The sequence below is a fragment of the Hermetia illucens genome, chromosome 1, assembly GCF_905115235.1.
Source record: "Hermetia illucens chromosome 1, iHerIll2.2.curated.20191125, whole genome shotgun sequence".
NCBI classification, from domain to species: Eukaryota; Metazoa; Arthropoda; class Insecta; order Diptera; family Stratiomyidae; genus Hermetia; species Hermetia illucens.
This window is the reverse complement of record NC_051849.1, coordinates 124,036,684-124,049,617: the sequence shown is the minus strand read 5'-3', so window position 1 is coordinate 124,049,617 and position 12,934 is coordinate 124,036,684. Positions and strand designations below refer to the sequence as shown.

General features: G+C 42.8%; 1 protein-coding gene across 7 annotated transcripts in view; it reads right to left on the bottom strand.

Moving 5' to 3' along the window:
- Positions 1 to 12,934, bottom strand: part of LOC119647249 (tubulin polyglutamylase TTLL4-like) — a 429,241-nt gene that overhangs the window by 216,695 nt on the left and 199,612 nt on the right. For all 7 annotated transcript variants that reach the window (XR_005248821.1, XR_005248824.1, XR_005248822.1 and 4 more), the window contains one exon: positions 11,653 to 12,061. Coding sequence is in view for 2 of the 7 variants with exons in the window: in XM_038048127.1 (XP_037904055.1) it covers positions 11,653 to 12,061 (409 nt within the window). In the remaining 5 variants the exon portion in view is untranslated. The remainder of the gene's footprint in view (positions 1 to 11,652; positions 12,062 to 12,934) is intronic.

The following is a 12,934-nucleotide window of genomic DNA, read 5'->3' as shown; positions in this document are numbered from 1 at the left end:
AGAACGACATTCGGGTGGATTTTGTGCAAGTATAACACTTGTAGTAACCACGAATGTGATATGGAGTCAAAGGCTGATTTATAATTGATGTAGGCTGTCGAGATAGTTCGTTTTTGGTGGACAGTTTGCTTTACAGCTACCGTATCGACTATAAGCTGCTCTTTACAGCCTCGGGAACCTTTTCCGGATCTTTTCTGCTCCTCAGCTATCAATTTATGAACATCAAGATGTTTTGAGATGTTCGCGCACAGAACTGTGAAGTGAAGACCTTGTAGATGGTAGAAAGACAAGTAATTGGTCGATATTTTGAAGGGCAAGAAGCACCGTGTTCCTTGGGGATGAGAAAAGTTATCGCCTTGGTGAAAAATTCAGCAACTAATTTAGAGTCGACAATCATTTGATTAAAATGGTTTGCCAATTTGAGTGACCTCGAACCGCTTCAGCCAAAAGTTATGAATCTTGTCACCTCCTGGCGTTTCCTAATTACCTGCCTTTTCAAGGGCTTCTTCTACGTTAGTTTCAGTAATGTCAGGTATGGTCATCTCGGGGAGGGCCTCGCATGAACGCATAAGGTGTGGGAGGCACGTTGCGAAATTGCAACGGCTGGATTCGCTCCAAACACTGCCCCAGAAGTCTTCTGACTGATCCAAATCGAGGTTACTTCCCCAACTTGAGTTGGTGAGATTCTTATAAAATCCTCATTGTTTCAAGAACAAAGTGTTGTCTGCCCTTTGCAGAAAGCTCTTTTGATATCTACGGATGTCATTGGAGCATACCGCAAGTTTCTGCTTCAGCACCTCGAGGATTTCTTCGGCTGGCACATCATTGGAAAGATGATGGTGAAGGATTTCCAAGAAGTGTTTGCGTGACACAGCCAATTTCCTTTTTTAACGTTTAGACTCTTTTATCGACCCGAAATACCCAGAACGGTAAAGTCCTCCTATACATACCTCTGTTCTTCCCTCGAAGATGTTGATCACGGAGGCGAAAAATCGTGGCAGCTGCAACGCAGATCAGGCTGTGAACCTCTGTAGCAGTAATCCCGCCAGTCAAACGATCAGCCAAAATTCTATTAACGACAGCATTGATTTTAAGAGTTGCCAAATAAACTTTAGTTTTGGGATCTTTGGCCTAGAGTCCGGGAGAATCTCAGCATATTTTGTGAATGCGATCTGGAATGCGGTCAAAGCCTCTTTATAAATTGGGTCGACATCCCCAGTTACTAAGCTTCTCCTGATTACTGGGTTCTTGGAATGCCTTACAGGTGGAGAACTTGTGTTGCTCCTTTGACTAGTCCGGTCATTTTGTGGCTCCAGCCCGAGCTCAAGTGAAAACTCTTGGAAGATTTGTTGCCTAGTTGGTAGCGCAAATCGGTTGTTATGCACTATCACCCGGTACTGATTGACGACGTCCTGTTCCAGAAAATGAATTAGTTCCGGAGATCGAGTTGTGAACGCATCATGGAGTAGGTGTCTGTACCCTGATGGATACCGTTCCAAATCCGCGACACGGTAACAGGCGCGGATGATAAATTTATTAAGTTGGTTAGTCCATGCGCCCAGGTCTTCCGTCCGTCGTGGTTGATGGCATAACCGTCAAAACCTCTAAGGACGAAGATCCGCTCTGATGCAGTTGAGCGACCCTTAACCGTGTTGGATACTGTTTTCGTGTCCCTGGGGCCTCATCAAAAGAATTTGGAATATTATCCCCAGTTTTGATCCCACGAGTATTGAAGTATTCCTTAACGAATCCCGAACCAGCGGTGATATAATCGACGCGCCTATCGGATGAATTGCAGTGACGTTATACTGTATTTCAGCGGCTCCCCTCCAAATACCTTCTCTACCTTTGCTGGTAACCATGGGGCATTGCAACTTTGGGACTCTCTTGCAGGGTTAACTCGTTTCCTATTACTCGGGTCAACAGAATTGAGGACATTTTTTAAATTCTTTAAATGGGACCCCAGGGCCACGAAGACAGTACCCAGCACGGTTTGTTGATAGATTAATAGTAATTTTAGGTTTATGAATTTTGCATAAAAAGATAAATAAAAGGTGGCCACGGGTAGTATAGGTCCCACGGCGTGAATTGGTACCCACCTGGGAAACGCCTGCTGAACCAACACCAACAGCCCTACTACCAAATCCTATCTGCACCTCCACGTGGTGACCGCTGGGGGCTCCTTCTTAACGAAAAGATGCAGACGGAGAAGGAAGAAGGCGAGTCTCCAACGCCTAAAAATGGGACAAATTGTACCAACTGGTCCTCCTGGTTGGGGGTTGGGTAGCGCTGACAACCCTACATGGAAAACCCAAGTTACGAAGCCGCAGCAGGATCCTCGGACTGAACAGATAATACAACGACCAACCCGGTAACGACAAAGGAATAACGACTTGCGTATTTTCTCATGGAACGTGCGCTCCCTGTACAGAGATGAAACTACCAAGCACATACTCGACACCCTGTTCCAATATAGGGCCGATGTAACAGCGTTACAAGAGACGCGTTGGACAGGGACCGGTTTCCTAGAGAAGAGTCACTGCAACATACATTACAGCGGCCATCCAGTAAACCATGTGCTCGGAGTAGGTTTCTTATTCAGCCAAAAAATGAAACCTGCTGTTATCGCCTTTGAAAACATAAGCGAAAGGCTATGCACTCTGCGTTTGCGAGGAGACTGCAGAGTCGAAGAAGGAACCTTGCCTCAGATATAATATCAAAATCATACTTGGGGATTTTAACAGCCAAGTATGGAAGGAGCCCGTATTCAAGCGATACGTTGGCTCCCATAGCTTACATCAAAATACAAATGATAACGGACTGCGGATTATTCAATTAACAGGGTCACACGAAATAGTTGTTGGAAGTACCTGGTTTGTGCGGAAAGCGGTCCACAAACATACGTGGGCCTCTCCAGACGGGACCCCCCAGCGAATCATACATAAAAAGGGAGATATCACACAGTGCAGCAATTATAGAAGTATCACGTTGCTGAGTACCATCTATAAGATATTCTCCTCTATCTTGCTAGGCCGGATAACCCCATACGCTCAGAACATCATTGGCCCATACCAAAGAGGCTTCGCTCCAGGCAAATCAGCAACAGATCAGATTTTCTCTCTGCGGCAAGCGATGGAAAAACTGTTGGAATATGGACACCTGGTGCACCATCTATTCATCGACTTTAAAGCCGCCTATGATAGCATAGCCAGGGTAGAAATATATACGGCCATGAGAGAATTGGGTATCCCGACGAAATTGATAAGACTGACTGTCTTGAGTTCCTTATTAAGGCAGGCCTAGACCGGATCATCCCCGTTGATGATGATGGCAAAAAGAAACGAAACGAAGAAATAAACGTTCTTATTGATTCGAGCTTCATGCAGTTTGTCTCTGCACGCCGTATACTAGCGGCGAGGTCAAAATCAGAAACCATTTAGCAACCACGGCAAGTGTTCTTAATGTACATATTGCCATCTCATCTGGGGCCCAGCCGCTGTGTTAGGTAAGGACTTTATATTCCTTGAATTCTCCCCTTTTATCTATCAGACTCTACCCATAGTGCCATGCCATCAGCTAGCGATAGCTCAGGCGCACCTGTCTACCCAAATATTGCTATATTGCTGCTATGATCCCGACATTCAGCATATAATACATGGCGATTTAAACATCTCTCATCCTATATTACATGGCGATCCTGCCATCATCCCTCATATATTACATCAAATTGTTGAAAAAAATGCTTTGTTTATATTTCAATTAAAATGAATATTTTGATTAAAATGAGTTCATATATTACATATTTTTAGGGATGTATTTTATTTATATTTTTTATTGAAAATATTTTATGTTTGCCGCAACACTCCATCCTCAGCTGAAACCAAGAGTTTTTGGCGGTCTTCAAAAGGCACGTGGCGCTCCCGCTTCCTCCCAGTACCGTCAGCCCTCTGGAAGAAAGGCTTTAGTTTGTCTAAGGAAACAGTCTTGGACTTGCCATCGACGTTCAAAATGAACGCGCGCCGCCCGCATGGTGGCTGCAGCAGCCTTCGAGTGGCATCTGTCCTCACCAGAACGTGTGTGCAGACTTCAAGCTTCGCAGGGCTGTGGACCGCTGGCTGCATGTGTCAAGATCCCGGAGACGGTTTAGATTCTGGAACGACCTGCCATAACAGGCGCAATAATTCGGTCTTTCCAAGCCTGTTTCTCTTGGCGAGGACTAGGTCGCCGAATAACGGTAGGTTCTCCCTGTATACCAAATCAGCAGGCCTAGCAGCGAGCTCTTCGCGCAGAACAAAAGGCAAGACCCGCAACCAGAATGACAAGAACACTAAAGCACGGAATCGGCTCTCGACAGAGGGCCTCAGCACATGACTCTTCTATAATGTCTTTGAGTGGTATTGCCTCAAAACACACAAACCGGTCAATGATCGTGAAGCAATGCTTGTAGCCGTGCGAGTGTCGCAAAACGTCTATAATGTTCCCCTTTTAAGAAGAAACTTAACGGTTGCGAACTCTGCTATACCATCTGGTGAAAAACAGCGCCTACTGCGTTGTCTGAGGCATCGACAAACACAACTAGGGTTGCATCCTACTGTGGGAATACCAAAAGTGTACCGTCTACCAGAAGTTTCTTGGTTGTTTGAAACATTTGGACGGTTTTGGGAGACCACACACCGACAGAGTTGTTGAAAAATGCATTCAAGATGTGCCAAATATTCGGGCTAAAACGAACATGCGACCAGGATGACATCCAAGTAGACGAAACAGAAGTTCAAGTTTTGTAGTACAGAGTGAAAAGTTTGCGTCACATTGCACGCATCCAAAAATCATTCGTGTGAACGCGAAGAATCCGAAAGGTGTGCAAATTGCTGCTAAATAATGCGCAAAATCTTGGATGAGTGGAATGGGGTACCGATCCGGAATCGTCTAAGTATTTAAGCGTTTATAATCTCCACAAGTTTGCCATTGGGCTTTGTGACCAGTTAGAGTGGTCACTATGTTTGGCTTTTATGTGAATTTCGTGGATTCTAAAACGTACATGATGTCATCCGGAACAAAGTGAGCTCACGTGTATGGAAGGTTACAGGGAAACATTCCGTTTTACTCATTTATCATTTTTATATCAATATCAACTACTTCAGACAGGCATATGTATGAATTGTATGTTTATGTAAATGAAGCTCTGGGGTAGTGCCTAATTCAGATAAATATATTTGTAGATCAAAACAGCGGTATTCAATATACGTACTGTATATGTACATATGTATACTTTTATGCACAAAGTAAATCGAAAATAGGTAGATGATCAATGTGTACACATGCATATAGAATAAAGTATTCGATAATATATGTGTTTGTATAGCGTGAGCATAATATCTATGTCTGTAATATGTACGTATTTCTTGTAGTTTGAAAAAAAAATATGAAGGAATATTTTGAGTTTGAAAGTTTCTCACATAAGATCAACACAAAACCTTTATACCCCAAGCGCCAGCCTCCGGTATTCCGATTTGTTTGGGATTTTCATTTTGAGGAACTAGAAAAAGATACAAATGCGAATTTTGCACCATATATTTACTAATATCTTGAGCTTACGTAGTAATTTTTTCAGACCGATATCATTGTTCGTTATTGAAGTACGCGGAAATTTAACAGCCCATCTCAAAAAAAGTTGCCCGGGTTACTCCCTGGATGATGCGCTGTTCATCTTAAACAAAAAAAAATAAACGGCATTTTAACGTGTGGATTATACCACGGTTCAGAACGGTTCACGGTGCAAAAATCTTTACGATAAACTGGACACTCGGGATGGCGAGATAGATTTGTATCGACTTGCTAAAAGTCGTAAGGAACGTACACAAGATATCGAACACTTCTGTTGCGTTAATGACAAGAACGGTATTTTGCTTACCAACCGTCGAGCCGCAACGGATAGATGGCGAGAATACTTCGAACAGATTTCAATTGATGAATTTGCTCATCCTCCACTTCCACAATCATTGCCGACATTTGGAACAGTTCCACCTGTCAGCGCAACTGGGTGCTCAGAGGTGGCGGTGAGGAAGACGGGGCGGCAACCCTGTCGGCCAAACCAAAACCAAGTGGCCGAGGAGAACCTCCATAGTGATGGCACCGGGAGACGCTGTACTCACTTGGGTTTGCTGGCCGTGATGCAGTAGGCGAATGCTCCAAAGGCCTCATTAGGGCGATCAAACCCGAGTCTGCACGGGGACTCATCTGAAGTGGCAAATTAGTCACGAAACCTTACCAGGGGTATACTGGTACCATGGGAACCGGTATAGCCCCTGGACTCTCATACTTCGGGTGAACTCCCGTTGTATGTAAGTACAGCTCGGTTGTTGGCGGTTGCCCCCCCTAGTGGGAGTTTCGTGGTGGATGTGGTTGTGCTCAAGCGAGAAGAGACCTTCGGGCCTCGGCGTGGTGTTGCGTTTCAACACGGGTGCCGTACTCCTTAGTTCGGTAGAGATTTAGGTAATTCTTGCATCCACCAGTATGAATGCTAAGCCATGCACTGGCACCGTTGTTGCTTGTCTCAGCGGGGCTCTGATTGTGGTCACAAAATCAATCCGGGTCTGAAAAAGACCGTAGGATTAAGTCTCCATGACAGGTACCTACGTTAACCACTCAAGGGCTTAACAGTCAGCGCAGCTACACTTTGATCTTAGCCATAAGGCCGAGGTGCTCAGAGGTTGCGATGAGGAAGACGGGGAGGCAACTCTGTCGGCCAAACCAAAAGCAAGTGGCCGAGGAAAACCTCCACAGTGGTGGCACCGAGAAACGCTGTACCCACTTTGGCTTGCCGGCCGTGGTGCAGTAGGCGAATGCTCCAAAGGCCTAATTTAAATGGGAACCCAGGGCCACGAAGACCTTACCCAGCACGGTTAACTTTGGCACAGCAACACTAGAGCGGCTCTTCAACCTTGGATGTGTTGGCGATTATGCCCTCAACCGCCAGGTACGGAAGACTTAGGCGTCGTATGGTTTGGACGAACTAACTTTTAATTTTTTTAATTTATCGTCCGCGCCTATTACCGTCTCACGGATTTGGAACGGAATCCATCAGGGTACAGTCACCGACTCCATGACGTGTTCATAACCTTTTTCCGGAACTAAGTCATGTTCCGGAGCAGAACGTTGTCAATCAATACCGGGGGATGGTGGAAAATAATCGAGTTGCTTCACCAACAAGGCAACCTACTTTCAACCAAGTTTCACTTAAGCTCGGTTTGGAGTCATCAACTTATTGGACTGAACAAAGGAGCAACATGAATAATAATAATAATCGTTGCCAGCAACTCAACTGTGTCAGGGCCTTGAAGCGCGTTAGAGTATTCAAGACCGCAACGGTACACTACAGTTATACAGTACCCTATAGGAGGTAATGTGGTCAGCACTGCGTTCGCCCGAGATTATTTGACTCAGGTACTCATCCACAGCTGAGTCTACTGCTATCCGAAGTCAAATTACGACACAAATTCCACTGTCACCAGTGAGATTTGAACCGCACGACAGCTTTGTGCTCTAACTACTCAGCTATCCGAACACGACATAACATGAATACTCCAACTATGAGACACTCCATGAACCCAGTAACCAGAGGAAGCTTAGTGACCGGGGATGTCGACCCAGTTTATAATGAGGCTTTGACCGCATTCCAGGTTGCATTCATAGAATATGCTGAGACGCAGGCCAAAGACTAAACTAAAGTTTACTTCGGCAACTACTAACATCATTGCTGCACAGAATTTTGGTTGATCGTTTGGCCAGCAAGATTATTGCTACAAAGGTTCACAGTCTAATCTACGTTGGAACTGCCGTGGTTATTCATCTCCATCATCAACAACTTGGAGCGAATAACAGAGATATGCGCAGGAGAACTTTACCCTTCTGGGAAGTTCGACTCAACAAAAGGGTCGAGAAGTTAAGACAGGAGATTGGTCAAGTCACACAAGCACTTTTAGGAAATCCGTCACCAAGATGTCCACAGATACGTTCCGAACATCATAGGAAACTACCATTTGTCCAGTGATGTGCCAATCGAAGAAATCCTCGAGATGCTGAAGCAAAAACTTGCGGTATGCTCCAATCCCATCCGTAGGTATCAAAAGAGCTTTCAGCAAAGGGCAGACAACATCTTGTTTTTCCAAGACCAACGGGGATTCTATAAAAATTTCACCAACTCAGCTCATGAAAATAACTTCGATCTGGATCGGGCAGAAGACTTCTGGAGAAATGTTTGGACCGAACCCAACCGTTGCAATTTAGAAGCAGCGTGGCTCCCACACTTTATACGTTCATGCGAGGCCCTCCTCGAAATGACCATGCCTGACATAACTGGAGCTGACGCAGAAGCAGCCCTTGAAAAGGCAGGTAATTGGAAGGCGCCAAGAGTTGACAAGATTCACAACTGCTAGCTAAAGCAGTTCAAGAGCATTCACAGGATACTTACAAAGAATTTTAATGAAATGATTGTCGATCCGAAATTAGTTGCAGAATTTTTCACCAAGGGGGTAATTTTTCTGATCCCCAAGGAACAAGGTCCACCAACTACTTCGTTTCCTGCCATCTACAAGTTCTTCACTTCAGTTCTGTGCGCGAACATCTGAAAACTTCTTGATGTTCATGAATTGATAGCTGAGGAGCAGCTGTAAACAACAGCTTATAATCGATATGGACGCTGCAAAGCAGGCTGTTCACCAAAAACGAAATATCTCAACAGCCTAGATCGATTATAAATCAACCTTTGACTCCATATCACATTCATCGTTACTACAAGTGTTACGCTTACATAAAATTAATCCGAATGTCGTTCTTCTCCTCAGAACAGTGATGAAGAATTGGAGCACGAACCTATCGGTATCCTCACAAACATCAGGAGAGATACCAATTAGGCGTGGTATTTTCCAAGGCGACTCTTTAAGCCCACTATGCTTTTTGTTTGGCTTTGAATCCACTATCCCATCTTCTGCTTGAAAGCAAATATAGGTTCCAAGTCAAACATGGAATATTGTGGAAATGTACATTAAGTCATATAATGTATATTCACGACATCAAATTCTATGCCAAAAACGAAAACCAACTTCGCTCCTTGCTGGACATCACTATCCAGTTCAGCAGGGATATTGGCACGCAGTTGGGATTAGAGAGCCAAAATTACATCCGAATTGAGGGTATGGAGTCGGACGAAGTCTACAAATACCTCGGCATATTGCAAGCAACAACAACCACTGTGGCAATAATCAAATCTAAGTTGCTGGGGGAATATGAACGGCGTCTGGATCTTGTCCTTAAAACGGAGCTATTCGGGAAAAATAAAGTCATGGCAATCAACCCTTTCGCCATTCCCGTCCTTCTATATACTTCCGGTATATAGGATTTAAAAGCATTGCACTATAATTAAGTGCATTTTCTTCGTGAGGTTTTCTTTGACAAACAATCCTCTAGCAGATAATAAATTATCTCCTTTGAACCTGAAAAGCAGAGAATGTGATCCCAAGTCGAATGTTAATTCAATCCAACAGAAGATCGACATGTGGAAAGAGAAACCCATTCACGGAAATCATATAAAAAATTTGTTGTTGTCGGACATTGACATCGAAACTTCCAACAAATGGTTGACAAATGGTGTACTTTTCTATGAGACCGAAGCATTCCTAACTTGAATTCAGTATGCTTCGCTCCCAACAAAAAATTATAAACGGTACATCCTTGATGACTCCTCAATCACCAACTCCAGTTGTAGGTTATGCAACTGTGAAGAGGAGACCATCTAGTACATAACATCTGCGTGCAGGATGTTGGGAAGAACCGAGTACACCAATCGTCATAACTCCGTTTGCAAGATCCTCCATCAAAACCTTGCGTTGAAATATAACTGAGTGGCAACCTACCATACTTATTATAAGTATACTCCGCAGAGAATCTTGGAAAATGACCAGGTCAAACTACTGTGGGATCACACTATTGGCACCAACCACAGTGTTAATCATAATAGACCCGATCTAGTTCTGCTTCTGAAGGAAGAACCGGCGTGCTTCATAATCGAAGTAGCCGTACCGTTGGACCGGAACACTGTTAAAAAACGGCAAAAAAAAAATCCGGAACTATGGCCCCTTGGCGGACGATATGAAGCAGACTTGGAGACTACAAAATTTCGAGGTAGTTCTAGTGGTAATTTCTGCGACGGGATTAATCCCGCACATAAAAAGTACATAAAGCACTGAAAACCTTCGATTGGCTGGACCATGCATAGAGATGCAAAAAGCGGTTATCCTTGCAATCTGTACTTATAGTCCGAAGAGTCCTGACCGGTAACAATCTGACCTAGTGAGTTTCAGTCTTGATCCGCACTGTCTTCGATTCAAGATCCATGTCTCTGTACTGTAGAACCACCGCGTCATTGGCTGAAGTGTTTGCGACAATCGAGATGTGTTGAAATGCAATCTGGCTGTGATTCGGGCCTGTGGATGTAGCCTTCATCCCATCCTTGGGTAGGTATATATATAGGGTTTGATGGGCGGGCGATGCACGCAGTTGGCGCACCAAAAAGGATGTCGCCGACGAAAACATGAAAAAATCCAAAAAATAATTTTGTGAAGTTGATCGAGATGAGTTGAGGCTCTGACGATATTAAAGAAACGTGTTGGACATATCGTGCATGAGTGTTTGGATTTGCCAAATCTCCGTTCAAAGTGGGCGCCACGCGAGCTCACAATCGCCCAAAAAACAATGAGCTGACGATTCTGAACAGTGTTTGAAGATCTTCTTCGATAAAAAAACGCTGATTTTTTGCATCAATATGAGATGCTCATGGTATAATATTCATGGGCTATCTTGATAAGGGAGAAACCATCAACAGCGAGTATTACATAGGGTTATTGGAGCGTTTGAAGGATTCGATTGGGAAAAACGGGACCATTTTAAAAAAAAGAAATTACTGCTTCATCAAGACAATCCACCGTGTCACAAATCAATGAAAACAATGGCAAGATTGCACGAATTTGGGCTTGAATTACTTCCTCATCCACCGTATTCTCCAGATCTAGTCCTCAGCTACTTTTTCCTGTTCTCAGACCTCAAGAAAATGCTCGCTGGAAAGAAATTTAGCGCCGATGAAGAGATAATGGTCGAAACCGGGGCCTACTTTGAAGCTAAGGACAAGTCATACTATAAAAATGGTATCGAAAAACTTTATAACAGCTATAATCGTTGTATCACCCGCGAAGCCAACTATATTGAATAATAAAATCAAATTAAAAAAAAAACTTTTTGTTGAATTAGCATACCAATTTTTCAGGCCAATTGTTATGTTCCACTGACAAGGTCCCTTTGCCACCAGTGACTGAGCCACCACAGCCACTTACACCTAATATTGTTAAGACTACTTAAAAATCCAAAAACTTTGTACACCATATCAAAAATACAAAGCAGGATCTTCAAATGGCATCGTTTGGAGGGACGAATATAGTTATTTTCACACCCTCATTCAAAGTAAAAAGACAAGTATATTACATTACATTAGATTGATTCACTTCTTTTAGTATCTGAAGAAAGTCGGCAATTTTTGCAAAAATACACAGGCAGAAGAGGGTCTGCCAGGTTCAACTAGTATAAAATAAATTTCTAGCTTACCTTCTTGCTGGAAATCTGCGTTTTCCACAGTATCATGTTCTTTCCCTCCAAAACTGGGATATATTTCTGCTGCTTTCGATTCTATTGGAATTCTCTTCGAAGAAATTGCAAATTTTGATTTCCGAATTGGTTTTACTAATTTTAAAGACGTTGTAGTTGTTTTTGCTGCACATGGTTTGGGTTTATTTCCCCGCACACGGTTTAGTCGAGGAGATCCGAGAACTGGTGACGTTTGATATCGCATTACTTTCTTTAAGTGCAGTGGGGACTTCACTCTTGGTTTATTATTATAAATGAAGAGTCGTGGCAATGTACCATCTTTACGTAATTGCACAGAAGAAAGTCTTGTTTCCTCTGTTTGTGATGGATCTATCATTTTATCCAATATGTTCTCTCTTTCACACAGTCGCTGCGAATTAAAATGAAAAGAAAACACATTTAGGTTCATTCGTTCCGGAAAAGAACAAATTATCTGATTTGATTGAGACAAATGGGCACTGAAAACAACAACAAACACGCGAAATGAACAATAATGTAAATATGTTTCCGTTGAAACAAACTGTTAATAGTTGTTAAATAGAAAACTCTTTTCATTAAATGAATATTTTACAAACAAATGCCATTGAATTAATTTAATTACACTATACATGGCTCTTAAAATAATTTACTGCTTTCAATCATAACTTTGTTGTGATGAAATTCATGATATTGAATCAATTAAGGGAGACCAAATATTTTACGACAAAATATCCCGAAGATCTACTATCTACAATTTAGCGGTGGAGTCGTTCCACCTGCAGTTATTCTGTGAAGGCCCGGAAAAATTTGTTTTAAAAATGAATGGTTTTTATGGGGTATCATAATTAGGCACTTCTGCCGAAATTAACTTTTCCAAATATTTTGCAAATACATTCATAATTTTTAACCAAATAACGGTTAGCAGTTGGCGTTGCAGGATATTTCCGAAAAACTTCATATTACAGACTGATGTAGTACATAAATTTTTTAAACTATCAAAACAAAATGTTAATCTAAACTAATCCTAATTAATCACTAACTTATTTCTCAGACTGTCGTAGCGGAAGGTTGTCATTCAAACCTCACTGGTGGTAGCTCATAATATCGCCACTGAATGTCAGATACATCAGCTATGAATGAGTACCTAAGTCAAATCAGAGTAATATCACGGTCGAGCGCAATGCTCATGAGAGCGAGTGACATTTTATTAGAACATTCGCAATCAATACTTGGTAAACAATAGATGGAGTAGCAACTTACTATC